General features: G+C 33.1%; 2 protein-coding genes across 2 annotated transcripts; both read right to left on the bottom strand.

Moving 5' to 3' along the window:
* Window positions 1–1,282: 1,282 nt before the first annotated feature.
* Window positions 1,283–6,927, bottom strand: LOC132736887 (uncharacterized). Its single transcript, XM_060724100.1, has 4 exons — window positions 6,794–6,927; window positions 5,626–5,695; window positions 5,225–5,332; window positions 1,283–1,415 (listed from the first exon to the last, which is right to left on the bottom strand). The coding sequence occupies exons 1-4, from the start codon at window positions 6,898–6,900 to the stop codon at window positions 1,362–1,364; spliced, it is 339 nt and encodes a 112-aa protein (XP_060580083.1). The 5' UTR covers window positions 6,901–6,927; the 3' UTR covers window positions 1,283–1,361.
* Window positions 6,928–17,002: 10,075 nt separating this feature from the next.
* LOC132736886 (uncharacterized) lies at window positions 17,003–18,307 on the bottom strand (the record flags this gene model as incomplete). Its single annotated transcript, XM_060724099.1, is given in 1 exon segment — window positions 17,003–18,307. A coding segment is annotated over 1 exon segment (1,056 nt). The 3' UTR covers window positions 17,003–17,166.
* Window positions 18,308–19,208: the final 901 nt, after the last annotated feature.

Genomic DNA, 19,208 nt, shown 5'->3' with positions numbered 1-19,208 from the left:
ATTATATTAGGTGAGATAAGTATGAAGTTGTTTCTCTTGTAAAAACAATTTTTTTTGTTATTATTATATCTGTATCATTGCTCTTTCTTTTTTTACCCTTGTTTGATGAAATAACATATTACATGTAATTCTATCTATCTCTCTATATTTCCCTACTTAACATATCCACATTGTGTCCACAATGTTTTGTCATGTTTTCTAGTAAAAATCTACAGATGAACACCGAGTATTTTTGATTTTATCACTGTTGATTTAAATAGTACGAGGAGTTATCCAAAAATTTGTGGACTTTTTAAATATCTCTTTAACGTTAATGTGTATTGTAATGAAATTTCATCAGCATACATTGTAGAATATTATCAACACATTTTGATAGGAACAGTTAATTGTGTTAATAAATAATGATTTTATATTGCTTTTAAATAAGCACATACACGGTACCCGGCGCACGGTAGAAAAGCGCAATAAGTCATTGTATATTTCTTGCTAAAAAAAACTAAAAATTTAACATAGAAAACCCGCTAAACATTGCATGTTTCTTCTATGATGTCATTTAAGTAATTCTTTAAAATAATGGACGTCATTTCACTTTAATTTTTGTTGATATCGCTAGAAACGCCATACACCTTTATTGTTTACAATGGGAAAATGACTGACACGCAATAATTAGAAAATTGCGTGATCATAAAACAGTCATAAATTTTTGTTGGAATTTGGAAATAACACCTACAAAAACATTTGATAAAAATCAGCAGACGAACAGAGAAAAGAAAATTTCACTATCATAAGTGTTAAAGTGGCTTATGAAATTTTGTGATGGACATTACTTTGAGAAGCAGTAATCGTCATTGACTGCTTAACGTTGAAGCACAAGTTGTACGTTAATATTATGACGTTGACGTCAATAACTTTTTGGAGTGTGCCCCTGTCGCCGACGTGCTTATGTAAAATTAAATATTGTTGTAATGTAAGAAGCTACTCACATGATTTTTTCTGTGTTTATTTGTTATTAATTTTTCTAAGCAGTGTAAGAATTTCAAATTAATATCTTAAACATATTTTACGCAACAAAGAAAGTCCACGAACTTTTGGATAACCCCTCGTATAAAGCTATATATTTACAGCGAAAATAATTAAGGAAAAAAAAGAGAATACATCCAAAATGTATAAACTAAAAAGGATATTGTTTTCAAATAATTTTTAACAGAAATCATGAGCATAATGTTGAAATATTGTCATAATCCCAGAGCTGATCATTTTTTCTCAATGTGTATGATTTTAATGGTTGTTACATTTAAGCAGTGAAGCAATTCAACTGGTTTATATGGCACAAATGGCTCTGGAAAAACTGTTCTTGTCTTTTAACATATGGCACATGTGCAACCAACATTTTCACAATCTTCCTCTGTGTGTAACTGAAATACATGTTTTCAAAAAAAAAAAATTAACAGATACAAATAAAACAACACATTCAAACAATTGGAATAAATTAAAGTGACATTATGCTCATATTTTCATAGTCAAGTTGAGCTGAACTGACTTTATACTTCAAAAGATTGACTGTCAAAATGGTGTTTATTTAACCAACAGGTGATATTGGAAAATGTTTTGGATAAACATATAAATCTCCCTAAAATTTAAAAAAAACTGACCCACTCTTTTTATAAACTAAGCATTATAGGTAAATTGTAATGGATCTTTACAGAAATTTTTATTTGGATCTGTGTTATTTATTGTTTATGTTAACTTAATTACTAATTTAAAAGGATTTATGGCAAATGAAAACTTATTTTGATCTTCACCTGTTCACTCACTATATACCCTTGGATAGGCATAATGTCACTTTAAAAGTTCTATGGATTTACTTATTATCTCCACTTTATGTAGAAAAAGATGACTTTCTGTCATTATTCACTTGTTGTCATTGGTTAACTTTTTTGATATATTTTTTTTTGTTTATGCTCATTTACTTTAACAAAGTTATAACATTAAAACTAAGTATATGGATGCACCTTGATGAGTTCTACATGCCACACCTATTTTCAGATAGAAATAAAATCAAGGTCATTGATACCTGTAATAGATTAGCCCATTTTTTTCAGAAACTGTCGAAGCTTTTTATTTCAAACTTTGTAAACTTGTTAATTTTCAAAATGTGATGCATAAGGGCAAAATTAAAGTTATGGCCCCTTTTTTGACTCAGATTTTTTTGCCCTGATAAATCAATCAAAATTGGAATGTATTTACAAAAAGGCAAAATAAACCCGATAGTCATTGTTCAGAACTCTTCTTTATTTTTTGTTATAAATTTAGATTAACAGGTTGTCAATATATTCTTTGTTTCCCAAAAACCTAATTTATAACTAATTAATTAGGAAATGACAAAACTATTCAAGGCTTTGTATAAATAAAAAGAACATTTTTATACGTATAAGTCAAGACTGCCTGAGCAACCCCCTGATTTCAACGGCTCTTATCTGACCTTCTTTCAGTATGCCCAACATATTTCCCTTTACAAATGCTCTGAATTATAAGACTCCCAGTCATATGTGACAGGCGACCCTAATTGTCTAATCCCAATGTTTTGCTTTTTCACAGCTTTTAATTTTCTGTTTATCAGATAAATTAATAATTGTTTAAACACCCAGAAAGCCAAAATAATTAAGTCTAATTATCATGCTCTTCAAACAAACTACACAACGCTGCCTTAATTACATGGTTTAAATATAATAGTTATCAAGTGACTTTACTGCCATGCCAAATATGGTAAGCATGATGCAATTGAATGAGTGTTAAAATAGGGATACGGACAAAAGCCCCCCCCCCCCCCCCCCCCCCCCCCCCCGCATCTAAAAATGACAAGGTGGACAAAAGCCACCCCAAACATCCCCGCCACCCCATGAAATTTACATACCCCCCCCCCAACCCCCCCCCCCCCCCCCCCCCCAATCCATCAAACAATCGTTATTGAGAATATCGACAATTTAAATCCGGAACTTGATGTATTGAGACAAGTCAAAATCGGTATGTTTAATTTAACAAATAAATGCAATGGTTTTAAAAGATAATTTACATTAAGATGTAAATGTAAATGAATATTTTCAGAGAATTGCTTATCAACGCTTATCAAGGAAATAAAAGTTAAAGGTGCATACTTGTTCACATTTATTTGAAGTATAACCCAAGTTCATGAACACTGGGCATGTGAAAAAAGATAGTAATCAGTCTTGATTAAGGTTCGTGTCAGTTTTTTTTTACTGTTTATGGAGTGCCTATAGAAGATTTTTTTTAGGCAGCATTGTTTTTTATTTCACTCTTCTATGGCTGCATGAATTCTACTGGAAAATTTTGATACCCGTTCCTTCATTTAAGGAGAAAAAACTTTACATATTAATTTGCTGTTTATATTATGTTATGTCTTTTAAAGATTTTGAATGCATCTATTTTAAGTTTATTTTGTACCATAATGTTTAATCATAAATCTTATATAAAAAAGATTTTGTAAAATGTAATTTTATATGATATACATACAGGCATTATTATTTTATTTATATCAAATACTTAAAGTACATGTACTTTGTACTTATATTGCAATTGGTTAGATAATATTTCTTCACACAGTTACATATGTTAAGTCACAATGGTATATACATTTAGATGGTTTTTCTTTGAGACTGTAGTAAGAGACCCCCTGTCATATGTGACTTCTTTCTAAAGGTCCCTTGGAAAATCACATAACAGTCCCGACTGTACTTTAGATTGTCAATTAAGTTTAAAGTCTGTATTATAATATAGAGGATGTTTGTTTGTTTTGCATGTAAGATCAAAATATATTTCACTGAGTGGACACCAGATGCAATAATTTCACGAGTGGCATAGCCACGGGTGAAAATATAATAGCTGGTATTCAGAAGTGAAATATATTTCAATTTTACATGCAAAACAAACAAATTTTCTATTTATTTTATGCTTTTATAGGGATTTTAAGTCATTTTTACTTGTTTTGCCGCCTAACATCATGCGTTCTTCATCACAACGTCATCACATCATGACGTCTCCATACCAATGTTGAAATTTAGTTCTGTAAAATTTCTCGCAATTTGTTACATTTTTAACATAATGTATGCAGGTTTTTACTTCTTTCTCCTAAAGAAACAAAATTTACATGTGACAGAATTTATTCCTGTTGATATTTTTATTTAGTTATGAATTATATTTTCATCCGCATTCAAATATACTCAAGCTACAGTGAAAATTATCAAATATAATTTCACTGTGAAAATTATCGAAGATAATTTGACTTTCCACTGCAAAGCATGTAATAAAACTCATTTATCAAAATAATTATTCAAGATATAGAAGTAAAACATGAAGGGGACTCTTAGGTTACTTGACATGATGGGACTGTCAACATTTTTGAGATAAATATTTCATTTGACAATAACTTGTGTGCAAAATTTCAGATCATTCGCTCATTCTGTTTTTCCAGAATATTTATTACAATTGTGAAAAATGACCCAAAATTGAAAATATTGCAAAGCATTTTACCTAGATTGGGATAACAATTCCACAAAATTTATTATTGAGAATATTTCTATTTATTACATGCTTTTCGGTGGTTTATAGAAATATATAAGTGATATAAAACCGGTAATTTTACTGTTTGAAACAGTGAAATTACCACTTTGATAATTTCACTGTTTTCAATTTAAGCCCCTTGCGTTGTGTAAGTGAAATACCAGCGTGCACAGTACTGGGTACCAACTTAATGACGTGACACCGTAAATGACGACACATTGTATTATTATTTCATTCAGTATTAGGTTTAATGTCTTTTTAAAACGTTTCTTTGCATATAATAAAAAGAAAATTAGTTTAGTTTAGTGTAAGATCGAAATATATTTCTCCTTGTGAACACCAAAAGTTCATATTTCACTTGTGGCTGCGCCACTCGTGAAATATACCTTTTGGTGTTCACTCAGTGAAATATATTCTGATCTTGCACTGAACTAAACAAATATCCTCTATATAATCCTTAGCATATCTCTCAGTTTTGTGTCCCACCTGATCTTTATGAGAAATTCAATTTTTTAATTTTTTTTAGAATTTTTCAACTTAAGTTCCAATAATTTTTTGTTTTGTTTTACTGTCAATAATGAGTTGTTTTTATGACTCACATTGAATTTTATTTGAAAAGAAAATAATAGATTTTTAGGAATATTACCTTTATTTCTGTACTTGTGCCAGCATGTCCACAGATGTTACATGTGAAAATCTCGTGAGCCATGTCCCTCATTGAGGCTTTATCCTCATATACATTTACTTCATTCATCTGAATAATATCATATATTAAATATTTTGTAAATCTTCACTATTTTGGTGAATATTTTCAAGGTTACATTGGGAATTAACAATAGCTTCCTTTTTTGCAAAAAAAAAATCAATGTGTTTATTTAAGGTTTGTAAAGTGATTCAAGGCAGACAGCAATCTAAAGAGTAACAATGCTGTCAAGATAGATTTAGTTTGTTATCATATCGCTAATGTCTGTTTGAAGTCTTATTCTATCATAGCATTACTTTGTTTTAATCAAGAAAGTAAAAATATAAATGAAATATTATCATCACCTTCAATTTGAAACAGTCATATTCAGGCGGCAGGTTGTCCTCAATGCAAAGAGCACATCTTTCAACTGAGCTAAAATGAAATGTACATTTATGTTGTATAAGAAAAAACTTCATTGTAGATGTGTATACAAAACTATTAGAATTTTACACAAGTTGTCATATGAAACAATATTACATTATACATGAGGGTGTCTATGGTCGAGTGGTTAAGATCGTTGACTTTAAACCACTTGTCTCTCACCGCTGTAGGTAAGATCCACGCCAGCGTTTTTGAATTCTTTAATGTGAGACAGCTGTCCAACTAGCTTATGGAACATTGGTGGTTTAGTCAGATGTTCATATGTGCCTGAAATAATGCACAAGGAGGCACTAGAGGTATTTCTCAACAAATAAAGCTGGAAAGTCGACATAGGACCTAACCTGTGTTGCAGCGACATAAAACCCAATTTAAAAAAAATTATACATTTACGACAAGGATGTAATTCTTAACCACATATTAATTAAAATTGCAAACTTGACTGGAACTCTGTTGGAAAAGGAAAATATGCATTGTAATTTCATTGGAATGTTTTTGTTAAAAATTTGATAGCACTGCACATTACATATCAACCATATCAATAGGCTGTTGGTCACCATAGAAAAATTTTGACACATTTTTATGAGAAAATAAAAGAGTAGTTTAAGAATAAAATAATTTTAGAAATAAGACCTGGCACAGTGTGCCAGACTATTCTCATTGCTTGATAGTAAAACAAAGGAAAGTTCTAAAAGGGCCATAAGTCTGTCAAAATCCATGTTAGATGTAAGGGCCTCAGACAGTGATTTTCCTATTATGCTCTCAAATAAGTGTGTGAAGTTTCAACTCGTCAATAGTTTTGGAGATTTGCATGCAATATCTTAAACAAAGTGAAGATGCTGAGGTCTGGGCGAGGAGAATAGTTTTTTTCACTATTCTTTGAATAGTCAGGCCAAGAAGAATATAGGATGCCTCTATGTTTAGAAAGCAAGAACAAGATCTTAATATATATTATAAATCTGCATAAAATAGGTGTGTAAAAGCATCTTTCTTTTACTTCAAACAACAATGAGCATCTGGTTCTTTACAGAAAATGTACTGACATTACAATATTGTCTTGAAGATCGATATGATGATGATAAAGGAACATACCTTTGCATTTTAAAGAAACAGTTCCAGTGGAACTTGTGCCCATTTTCTACTGCCTGGCATACATCAGTTTCTAGCCATTCTTCACATACTGGACATTTCAATTGCATGAATACATTTTTGCAAGTATACTGTTCTTTATTCATTCTATACTGTTCCTTGTTCATTCCTAGTTTCTTTTTCATTCAAAAAACATGGAGGACTAAACATGCACTGCTGAGCATGCGTACTGTAAACTTACTGCGTACTTCTGGTTTCCCATTATATTTTAGTAATCGATAATTCTTGTACCATATCTAGATTTATTATATTTACGATCATTCTACCTGAATAGATAGATCCATAGTTTATTATTCATGTCTTTTGGAATCGGTTCAAAATCAATATTTAAAAGGTTCAATTACAATATTGCGTTTTATTCATAATAGTTGTTCCAGTAAAGAATATTTAACATTGAAAATGCTCAGCAGGTATAGACAGTATGTACTGGTGAAGGAGTAGAAATTTAGCGGTCGAAGATAGAGCATTATAAAACGCTTATATACGATTAAACTTTAGTGCAGTCAATATGTGCCAATGTTTCTGTGTCCTGAATGTGTCGTCCTTTTTTGCTTTATTGAAATATTCAGGCCTACTTTGATCACAGTCATGTTGTGTTTTGTTTTTTTGTAACACTGGTAGTATTTAGTTCGGGAATTGACTTATTAAGTGTACAACTTAGTTTTTCTATAAAATTTTCAGAAGTATGTTTAAAATATATAAAGAATAATCTGAAAGCTCTTTTACCAGTTAACTTATTAAATGCGCTTTTTGTCACTTGCATTGTAAAAACTTTCTTTAATCTGCACCGTTCTGTGCTTTTGTTTCTGTGAAATGACATAGACATAAATCGCTCCGTCCTATCACAATATGATTTAAAAAAATCAAGTTTTCACTAATTTAATCCACTCATTTCCATTTGTACTCCTCAGTATTCATTTTTTTTTATTTGTCTCATCTCATTAGAAAAAATCAAACAAACCCTCTTACAGAAGCTTTCACTGAGGGCCTTTACTCATTTGATTTCTGATGCCATTGTTCAGTTATCTGGTCTTTAATTCTGAAAACTTTTCTTTATGTCTCTCCATGACATGCCAATATTACTGTTCCTAAAATATTTCTTGGTTTGAACGTTACCAAGTAATGTTGGATTCTGAAATAGAAAAATGAATGTTGATATAACATGTGCTATTAATACATCAATAGGAATGACTGTACATTTGATACATCAACAGGAAACCCTGTACCAGTGATAATCAATCTGGAAACACTGTACCAGTGATATATCAACTGGAAACACTGTACCAGTGATACATAAACTGGAAACACACATCAACTGGAAACACTGTACCAGTAATACATCAACATAAATTACTGTACCTGTGATACATCAATTGGAAACACTGTTCCAGTGAAACATCAAAAGGAAACACTGTACCAGTAATACATAATGAGAATAACTGTACCAGTGATACATCAACTAGAAACACTGTACCAGTGATACATCAACTGGAAATACTGTACCACTGATACATCAAAGGGAAACACTACTAGTAATACATCAAAAGGAAACACTATAACATTGATACATCAAAGGGAAACACTGTACAAGTGATGCATCACAGGGAAACACTGTTCCAGTAATACATCAAAGGGAAACACTGTACAAGTGATGCATCACAGGGAAACACTGTTCCAGTAATACATCAAAGAGAAACACTGCACCATTGATGCATTATCTTGAAACACTGTACAAGTCATACACATTAAAGAGAAACACTGTACCAGTGATACATCAAAGGGAAACACTATACCAGTGATACATCAACTGGAAACACTGTACCGGGTATACATCAAAGGGAAACACTGTACCAGTGATACATTACAAAATATCTGAAAAAGGAGTTCCCTGTTAAATTTTGATAAAGAAATTATTTTTAAGAAAGGTTTATAAGAAACTGTTCTAAATTTGTTTATTCATTTCCTATTAAATTAATACTAAGTAAATTACTTGTAGTTAAAAAACCAAAACTGAAAATTTAATTCAGTTCAGTTATTTTTTATGTTTTAACACAATTTTTTATACATACCATTATGTTTTTTTGTTTTTTTTTCTCTATTTACTTAATTAATATCCATGTCATTTTCAAACATATTTTTAACACGTATTGCTGTCCCAGGAGTAGTCCAGACTGTTGAAATGATCACTGTATCTCATTGGAATCTTGCCAAGTATACATACAAGTATACCTGGGTGTTAATAAAACATTGATCCAATATTCAATAAAACTTCAGTACATGTAGGACTAAGTAAATAATACTGTTAGGATTTTGTATTGATTTCATTAGGGTTTTTGCAAAAGATATCAAGTTTCCCATTTTTTTAAACTTACCTACTGTGGATATGCCAAAATAAGGATAGTGGGGTAGATTAATACTGAACACAATATTTAGATATTGAATAATTGTATGTCTTAAGCAAAGAAGTAAAGTGTGATTAAATGTAACAGGTAACAGTACTGTCATTCATACATAATTATGTGTTATATATTGCTGATGAAAATACAAGAGCAATCAGTGATCACATGTGTCAATTCATGATAGAGATGACTTAGCCAAAAATTATTCAACCTAAAAATCTGTGTAATATGTACAAGAACTTGAGCTACCGATTAATCCTGTAAAGTTTCATTGAAAATGCATTAGTGGTATAAGAGGAGTAGTCTAGACAAATCTTAAAAATTAAAATCATTAAAGGGCCATCACTCTGACAAAAATCACTGAACCGAAAAATGTCGATGAGATGCACAACTAGACATGATTTAACTTTATTAACACCCTTTTCTTTCAAGGGCCATAACTCGGCCAAATATCATTCAAGCATAAAACAGGTGTAATATGCACAAAAAAATGACCTACCAATCAATCCTGTAAAGTTTTTTTTTAATTCCGTAAGTTGTATAAGAGGAGTAGTCTGGACGAACTTTGAAAATAAAAGTAATTAAAGGGCCATAACTCCGACAAAAATCCTTGAACAATAAAAAGCCGATGATATGCACAACTAGACTTAGTACTGATCTTGCGGGTCAATGACCTATGAACATTTAGTTGTATTACACATAATACGGGAGTTGTCTCCCTTGTTTTTAGCTCTCCATTTGTTTTTCACAAAAGGACATTTTGTGTTCGTGTTAATAAACAGTTATATTAAGTCTATCGATCGCGTATTCTTGTTTACTGGCGTGGTGGCAGCTGTCGGATAAAAACCCAGACTTCCAGTATATGTGATTACTATCGTCATTAACGAACTGGTAACAAAAATATAGCCAAAAGCTGCTGGGACAGGTCTAGGATTTCATGATATCTATCAGGCTGGTGAAAATGCCCGATCGGGCTTATGTCATAAAAAATTATATTTCGAGAAAAGAATTAAAGATATATATATTTCTTTTAAACTTTGTTTATTTATTGAGAATGATATTTGACATAAACAGAAAGAACTAGAAATGTGTCGTCACGCCACGGATGCCCTAGATCTAAAACATCACATGTCTAGAAGAGTCCTATATTTACACACTATATCTATAAAAACACACACTATCTATAGAATTATAGATATATATAAAAATACGGATGTATACTTTCACTTCGGGTAAAATGGCGTTTGACGTGAGAAGCAACTAATACAGCAAAGAATTTACAGAAAAATGTACTAAAATAAGGTAAAATAACCTTACCTGAAACTTTTAAGTAAGATTCAATTGTACTCTGGAACTTAAGAATGTATCAAATGGCCGAAATTTCGAACACAGCATTTGAGGACCGCCAAACTTGCTATGTTGCATGACAAGTTTTATATATGAAAATGACTTAATGCACACAATTTCTTAGAACGCATAATTCGCACGAGAAAAACATGATTTTGTGTGAACACATCCGTATTTTTATAGATGGTATTATCTATAATTTTATAGATATAGTGTGTGTTTAATAATGTGTAAATATAGGACTTTTCTAGACCTGCTTAAGACGTTAAGTACTGTTAGTATACTGTGCTCCTCTTAGTTCACGGTACTTAACAATTTGAAACATGACATAAAAAATCAAAGCACAGAAGGCGCTGAATTTGTTTGGGTCTCAGAATGTCAGAAAGGTGAAGGTTGTGAGATTATAAAACAATTTGTTTTTGTATAGTGCCACCAATCCTTTCCATCGTTTTAATTGTAGTAGATTGGCTATATAAGACTAATTGCAACACTGATATTCGATCAAATGTTAATTTGACTTAAATAATTTGAAAAAAAAGAGTTGTCGTAAATGGGATTTGAACTCCAGACCTCTCGCTTCATAAGCGAGCGCGCAAACCCCTCGGCCACGGTGAATTTATATGGTATCGGCCTGAAGAAAACCATATTATTCTATTTAGGGTTTGTAACGACGCTAACTTAGGAAATAGATATCAATTCTGAGTGCATTGTTGTAGAATAATGCACGGTTTGAGTTCAATTGCGTAGTAATATAATCACGAAGGCCGATAGGCCTTCGTGATTAATTACAAAGCATTTGAACGAAAAACTTGCATTATTATACAATAATGCACGAAGAATTAATATCTATTTCCATTCTAACACGTCAAGAAAAAATATAAGTATTATTGTAAAGTTGGACTTTATGTTTGGCGGTTAAATTTTTTTTCGCCTCAGAGTTTCCAATAGAAACGTTCTTTAAAGGCCGTTCCAGTGGGTTGAAAAAAACTGTCGTTAAATCTACCGTGTGTAGAAACATTTTGAGAATAACGAATTTTGAAAACGTTGATAAAACTTTGTTTGTTTATTCTATTTCAGTCTATAATTTTCCAAGCGAAATACAAATTATTAAAAGTGAAATAAATGTAAAACTTAACTCGTCTGCGACGTTAAAATAGCGTACTTGATTTTGATTGTTTTGCACGTGCTGTTTGGCGCTACATTGTGACGTCACGTTAACAACACTTTAAACGTCTGTACAGCGTTAACGACTAAATTAAAGATATTGGTGTTCGGATTTATTTTCTTAGGTAGACCATTTTCTATCATTCTAGATAGTTTTCACAACAAAATTCGACAAAAAATTGTTTTTATTTATCAGATTTTCAAACAAAATGGCGCCCTCAATGTGAAAATACACAGGGAGATAATAAGAACGGCGAGTGCATTGTTGCAGAATAATGCACGCTTCGGGCCTTCTTTGTTTATATAGAAAAAATTCCGATAGTGTTAGAATGTTGTATAACACTTGTGTAAATAATCATGGCGCTTACTATAAGCATGTATATTTATAAATAATAAAACAATATTAGAAATCTTCGACCATTCGGGAATTATTTTGCTTGAAAATTAATCCGCCTGTCATGTGACCATATTTACGCAGTGATCTCCCCTAAAATTTTCGGCCTAAGTGTTACCAATCTCCACACAGTGATCTCCCCTTAATTCTTCGGCTTAGATCTCTGCCACCAAGGTCCCCAATATATCAGAATTTCTGATATACTATATTTTTTCAAAAATTGTTTTATTTACTGCTTTTATCTATCAGATAAGTTTTCTAAAATTGATTAAACAATGTTTATGGATAAATAATTAAATAATATGAATATTTAGAAATAATTTTAAAAATTATGAGCATATTTTCTACCGAGACACCGTATCTACAGACGCCAAGTGACATATCCGTAGGCCGTAAAAGTTTATTTTATTATTATTCAACAATGAAATGTTGAAACAGTAGTAATTATATAACGTTTTAGTTCTTCCTTTGCATAGTCCATGGAATCTATGCCTAGCCCCAACTGAAAGTGGATATTTTCTTCAGCCAGTTATGAAACTAAAAGTGAAATAATTTACTTTTGGCTTTGCTCTTAATCAAGTATAAGTTTTCTCAGTTGCATAAGTACCATTCCGAAAGTATCCTGTAAAATTTGTGCATTAATAGATCTTTTGTATTTTTATAATGTGATTATAATAGTCACAAATAAACGAAGGAAAAAAATTCAACAAACCACAAGTAATTACAATAAACATTTTTAAGTTTTATTTGCACACACAAAACAGGAATGTAAATGGGTATCTGTACAATGAAAATAAAGAGTAATAACAATTTTATTACATGCTTTTCTGTGGTTTATAGAAAAATATCAGTGATATAAAACTGGTAATTTCACTGTTTGAAACAGTGAAATTACCACTTTGATAATTTCACTGTTTTGAATTTAAGCCCCTGACGTTGTTTCAGTGAAATACCAGTGTACTTATAAAGGGAAGTAACCGCTGCGAGGAGTTTGAAGTGTTACATATAAAGGGAAGTAACCGCTTCAAAAAAAAGCGGACTACTTTCGGCACTTGCAATTAACAGCATTAGAGTCTGAAATTTCACTACCATTATTTGTTTGGTCTGACGACCCAAACAAATAAAAACAAATGTAACTTATGATAAGTCCTAATGGTGGATATTAATTGATAACAACTATGTTTCTGCTTTAATCGTGTTTACTAAGGTTCCATGTTTTTCCGGAAGTCCCGGTATCATATTACATACAACATACATATATACTATGGTGGTCTCACATACATTATAACATTAGTCTATAGGACATCACATCCCTCCTCAAGTTAGATATAAAACATCAGTTTTAAATTGAACAATCAAAATGCTTAAATCATTAAGATATGAATTATGAAAATATTATATTATAGTTATGTAAACTGATATTACTAAACATGATAAACTATTCTTACAATTATTTGATTACGATGGAATACATATAATAAGTCTAACTGTAAAATTCATCCTAACTTTTTTTCTCTAGAAATGTTCACTCATGGCTGTTAACACATTCCAATCGTTTGTAGGTCAGTTTTATTATAGTCTACAGTATCTAAATATATCCACTACATGAGCAATATCGAACATTTACACTATACAAACATGAATATTTATCTTGATCTAAATCTGATAATTTGTTTATTTTTCTCTTAAATATTTGTTGTTAAATGCATTGTTAATGTCCACACTATATTAGAACTTCAATGTACTTTAAAAATTGTCATTTAAATCATGTTGCCGTATATAAGGTGTCATGTTACTATTGCGCTATTACGTATTAATTTTTCTATTGAGAATCTAATTACATAAAATATATCCATGATGTATACACTTATTAAACTCGCATGGCAGATCGCGTGACCTGCTTGTTCCACTGGGTTTATTATGCCCATTTTCACTGTGGAACCAATAATCTAACTTACAAAATCTTTTAAATATGCGGGCGGACGACTATCTCGTGCTGGCCTTGCCGCATAACTCGTGTTTTGTCTTTCAGCGAGTTCCTCCCCCTGATAGTCCTCAATATCGCTTTCCCCGTGCTGTTTAGGCGTATTCCCCATTAAGTCTGGATCTACTGTTTTCATAACAGATGAGTTCCTGGTGACACAATGCCCTCATCATTTCGAACACTTATCATTGGTCCCTTTTTGTTTATAACTTTATATGGGACTGGATTATACATTGTATTTGACTTTCTTGGTGTTTCGTTTCTAAGTAAAACTCTGTCTCCGACGTTAATGTTTCGTTCTCGTGCGTTCATTCGCTGGTCCTCGTATTGTTTTGATTTTGCTTTTGATAACTCATCATTTCTTCGTGCTATTTCGTCTGCACGCGTGTCCTCATTTTGGTGTTGATTAATGTCTGGCATACGCGTTACCGGTTCCCTTCCGAACATTAGCCGAAATGGCGTAAATCCAGTTGACACGTGCGGTGTAGCTCTGTACTGGCGGAGAAATCTGAACAGTTCTTGTTTGTAATTCCTTCCCTCCATGAATGCCGATTTAACACTCTTCATCAACGGTTTGTTGAATGCTTCTGCCTGAGCATTAGCCCTTGGCCACCTAGGCGTGATTTTGCTGTGTATAAAACCGTAAAATTTTGCAAAGTCCGCAAATGCCGTACTGTTAAATGGCGATCCATTATCTGTTTTAATCACTTTGGGGACACCAAACATTGAAATTATTTTGTCCATAACCGGTATGACCATATTTGCTGAAACACTCTTTTACTGTTCCGTTATTGTCGCATAATCCTTTATAAATCTCGAGCAATACGATGTCATTCCGAGAAAACTCCTCAATTCAGATACGTTTGTGGGCTGTTGCATGTCTCTCACTGCTCGAACCTTCACTGGATCTGGTGAAATGCCGTCTCCTCTGAATACAACTCCAAAGAATGTGATTTCAAGCTTGCTAAATTCACATTTTTCTCTATTTAATGTCAGCCCGTTACGATGCAATGCATGAAAAACTTGATCAAGTGCCTTGTCGTGATCTTTTTGACTGTTTCCATACACTATTATATCATCCGAAATATTCTTGGCACCAGCTATGTCTTGAATGATGGAACTGATTGTTTTCTGAAACACTTCACTTGCAGAGTTAGTACCGAAATTCAAACGTTTATATCTGTATAAGACCATGTGTGTAGAGAATGTAGTGATTGATCTCGATTCTTCATCTAATTCCAGCTGATTATATCCAGCTTTTAAATCTAGTTTGCTGAACACTTTTGCACCGTTCATGTCGTGTATAAGTTCATCTATTGTTGGCATTGGATGCCGTTCTCTTTCAATAGCTTTGTTTGCCTCTCTCATGTCTATGCATAATCTTACATCTCCATTTTTCTTCGGTGGGGTGACAATCGGTGACACCCATGGTGTTGATTCATTTTTAACTTCTTCTATGATGTCATTTTCAAGTAGCTTTTCAATTTCCTTTTGAACTTTCTTTCTTAAATGAAATGGCGTACGTCGATTTCTCTGCGCTACAGGTTTTACATCACGGTTTATGTGTAATTTGACTTTTTGTCCTTTTAATTTCCCAATACCGTCATAAATTCCTTGATATTTATCTTCCATATTGGCCGTTATCCCTTGGTTTATTTTTATTATTTCTAATTCACATGATGTTTCACACCCTAATAGAGCTCCATGGTTTCCTTTCACAATATAAAATGGTGTTACTGTGTATTTTCTGTTCTTTTCGACCGTTAAATTCACACAGCCCTTTACGTTTAATGCACTTCCCCCTCCGTATGGAAGTAAATTTGGCAGCCCTTTTGTTTTTATTTTAGGTTTTCCTAAGTAATCATACGTGGTTTCATCTAGTATATTCACACTTGATCCTGTGTCTATTGTAGCCGTAATCGTTTTATCGTTGACTTTTATCTGTGTTTTGGGCGTTTTTGATCCTTTTTGTTTACCGACATTTTTCACTGTGATGTTATAGAGGTACTCCTCTTCCGAATCGAACTGTAGCGAACTGCTGGCGTTATCGCTGACCTCTTTGACATGCTGATATTTCGGCGCTAAACAGCAGCGCGCGAAATGATTAGGTTTCTTGCATACATTGCAGGTTTTACCTGTGGCTGGGCACGGCTTATCTCTGTGCGGGAATTCATAACCACATTTTCTGCAAGTATTGGCTGACGCACCATCACGTGGTCTACTTCGTTGATTCGATTGGTTCTTCGGACCATATTTCCCACGACCTCCAAAATTTGCATACGACCCTCTACTGTTCCCACGGCCATGAGGCATCGGCGCTCGTCCTCGTGTTCTACTATTGAACTTTGAAACCTTGTGTACAGATCTAGAATTTTCTGAATTTTCCATTGCGGATGCTTGCATATCTGATTGTTCAAACATACGTCCCATTGTAATAATGTCATCGAGTTTTTTTTATCTGGTTCACGTAACGCTCTTCTTCTGAGTTGATTTGAGCGGCCATGTTGTATCACTTGTTGTAAAATTTCATTGTCAATGTCTGCGAATGCACAGTTCTTTGCCAAAGTTCTTAACTCAGTCACATATTCATCAATCGTTTGTGCTTCTAATTGCTTGTATGATCTAAAGTTGTAAATTTCAATTTGAACGTTCTTTCTGGGAGCAAAATAGTCGCTAAGTACCTTTTTTGTTGCGTCATAAGTCGCTGCACTGTCCTTTTTCTCTACGTCATAGATGTCGTACACTTTTTCTCCGGCGTAATTAATTTTCCAATACCGTCATAAATTCCTTGATATTTATCTTCCATATTGGCCGTTATCCCTTGGTTTATTTTTATTATTTCTAATTCACATGATGTTTCACACCCTAATAGAGCTCCATGGTTTCCTTTCACAAGATAAAATGGTGTTACTGTGTATTTTCTGTTCTTTTCGACCGTTAAATTCACACAGCCCTTTACGTTTAATGTACTTCCCCCTCCGTATGGAAGTAAATTTGGCAGCCCTTTTGTTTTCATCTTAGGTTTTTCTTAGTAATCATACGTAGTTTCATCTAGTATATTCACACTTGATCCTGTGTCTATTGTAGCCGTAATCGTTTTATCGTTGACTTTTATCTGTGTTTTGGGCGTTTTTGATCCTTTTTGTTTACCGACATTTTTCACTGTGATGTTATAGAGGTACTCCTCTTCCGAATCGAACTGTAGCGAACTGCTGGCGTTATCGCTGACCTCTTTGACATGCTGATATTTCGGCGCTAAACAGCAGCGCGCGAAATGATTAGGTTTCTTGCATACATTGCAGGTTTTACCTTTGGCTGGGCACGGCTTATCTCTGTGCGGGAATTCATAACCACATTTTCTGCAAGTATTGGCTGACGCACCATCACGTGGTCTACTTCGTTGATTCGATTGGTTCTTCGGACCATATTTCCCACGACCTCCAAAATTTGCATACGACCCTCTACTGTTCCTACGGCCATGAGGCATCGGCGCTCGTCCTCGTGTTCTACTATTGAACTTTGAAACCTTGTGTACAGATCTAGAATTTTCTGAATTTTCCATTGCGGATGCTTGCATATCTGATTGTTCAAACATACGTCCCATTGTAATAATGTCATCGAGCTTTTTATCTGGTTCACGTAACGCTCTTCTTCTGAGTTGATTTGAGCGGCCATGTTGTATCACTTGTTGTAAAATTTCATTGTCAATGTCTGCGAATGCACAGTTCTTTGCCAAAGTTCTTAACTCAGTCACATATTCATCAATCGTTTGTGCTTCTAATTGCTTGTATGATCTAAAGTTGTAAATTTCAATTTGAACGTTCTTTCTGGGAGCAAAATAGTCGCTAAGTACCTTTTTTGTTGCGTCATAAGTCGCTGCGCTGTCCTTTTTCTCTACGTCATAGATGTCGTACACTTTTTCTCCGGCGTAATGTAGTAATAATGCTCTTCTCTGGTCAGCGTTTGATATTTTCATCCCCACAAATAAATTTTCGAGGCGCCCAATCCATTTCTCCCAACGCGTGCCTGCATTGGATTTATCCGTTTCAAGATCAAAACTTGGAAATGCTGGTAAATTGTTCATGGTTAACGTCTTAATCCATCAATTAACACATGAAAAATATATCCAAATATTATATAAGTAATTCCGTTTTGTTTGTTTTTATCCTCGTCGCCAGATGATAAGTCCTAATGGTGGATATTAATTGATAACAACTATGTTTCTGCTTTAATCGTGTTTACTAAGGTTCCATGTTTTTCCGGAAGTCCCGGTATCATATTACATACAACATACATATATACTATGGTGGTCTCACATACATTATAACATTAGTCTATAGGACATCACAACTTATTTCACAAAAATTGTCACAAGCTGTAACATATAGATATTTTCTGCTGTATGACACAAGGAAACACCAATATATTTAGTCAAAATCAGTTTTAATGGGCCAGAAGAAGATCATATGTCGGGCATACTGAAAACAGTATGTGATCATTTAAATCGGGGTAATGGTGTTACACTTCATTTTAGTTAATTTGTACCTGGATCATAACTTTTTTATTTCTTGGTGTATTGTCTTCATACTTGGCCACAACAACCCTTTGGGCAAGACCTTTCAGTAAACCACACTAACCTTGACCTTTATCCATAAATGACCTTGACCTTCAAGATTAAAAGTCCAAAGTTTGCTTGTTCTTGCTATTATTGGCTGTAACTTTGTTATTTTTGAATAGATTGTCTTCAAACTTGAACATAATAATCTTCAAGGATATCCCTTAAAAATAATCAGACAGACCTTGACCTTCACTCATAAATGACCTTGACTTTGAAGGTCTAATTATTGAAATTTTCATTTTTTTGCTATTATTGGCTGTAACTTTGTAATTTTTGAATGGATTGTCTTCAAACTTGAACATAATAATCGTGAAGGATAACCCTTAAAAAAAACCTGACAGACCTTGACATTCACTCATTAATGACATTCACTTTGAAGGTCAAATTATTGAGATTTTCATTGTTTTGGCTGTAACTGACTGTAACTTTGCTATTATTGAAGGGATCAACTT

This window comes from Ruditapes philippinarum, unplaced genomic scaffold, assembly GCF_026571515.1.
Source record: "Ruditapes philippinarum isolate M1 unplaced genomic scaffold, ASM2657151v2 ctg3142_1_1_1_1, whole genome shotgun sequence".
Lineage (NCBI taxonomy): Eukaryota > Metazoa > Mollusca > Bivalvia > Venerida > Veneridae > Ruditapes > Ruditapes philippinarum.
This window is presented reverse-complemented; position numbering and strand designations above follow the sequence as displayed.

Coding starts and splice junctions, on each gene's coding strand:
- LOC132736887 (XM_060724100.1), bottom strand. CDS start 6,900: ATGCAATTGAAATGTCCAGTATGTGAAGAATGGCTAGAAACTGATGTA. Junction 5,696..6,793: donor TGTTTCTTTAAAATGCAAAG/GTATGTTCCTTT, acceptor ATTTCATTTTAG/CTCAGTTGAAAGATGTGCTC. Junction 5,333..5,625: donor ATGACTGTTTCAAATTGAAG/GTGATGATAATA, acceptor GATATTATTCAG/ATGAATGAAGTAAATGTATA.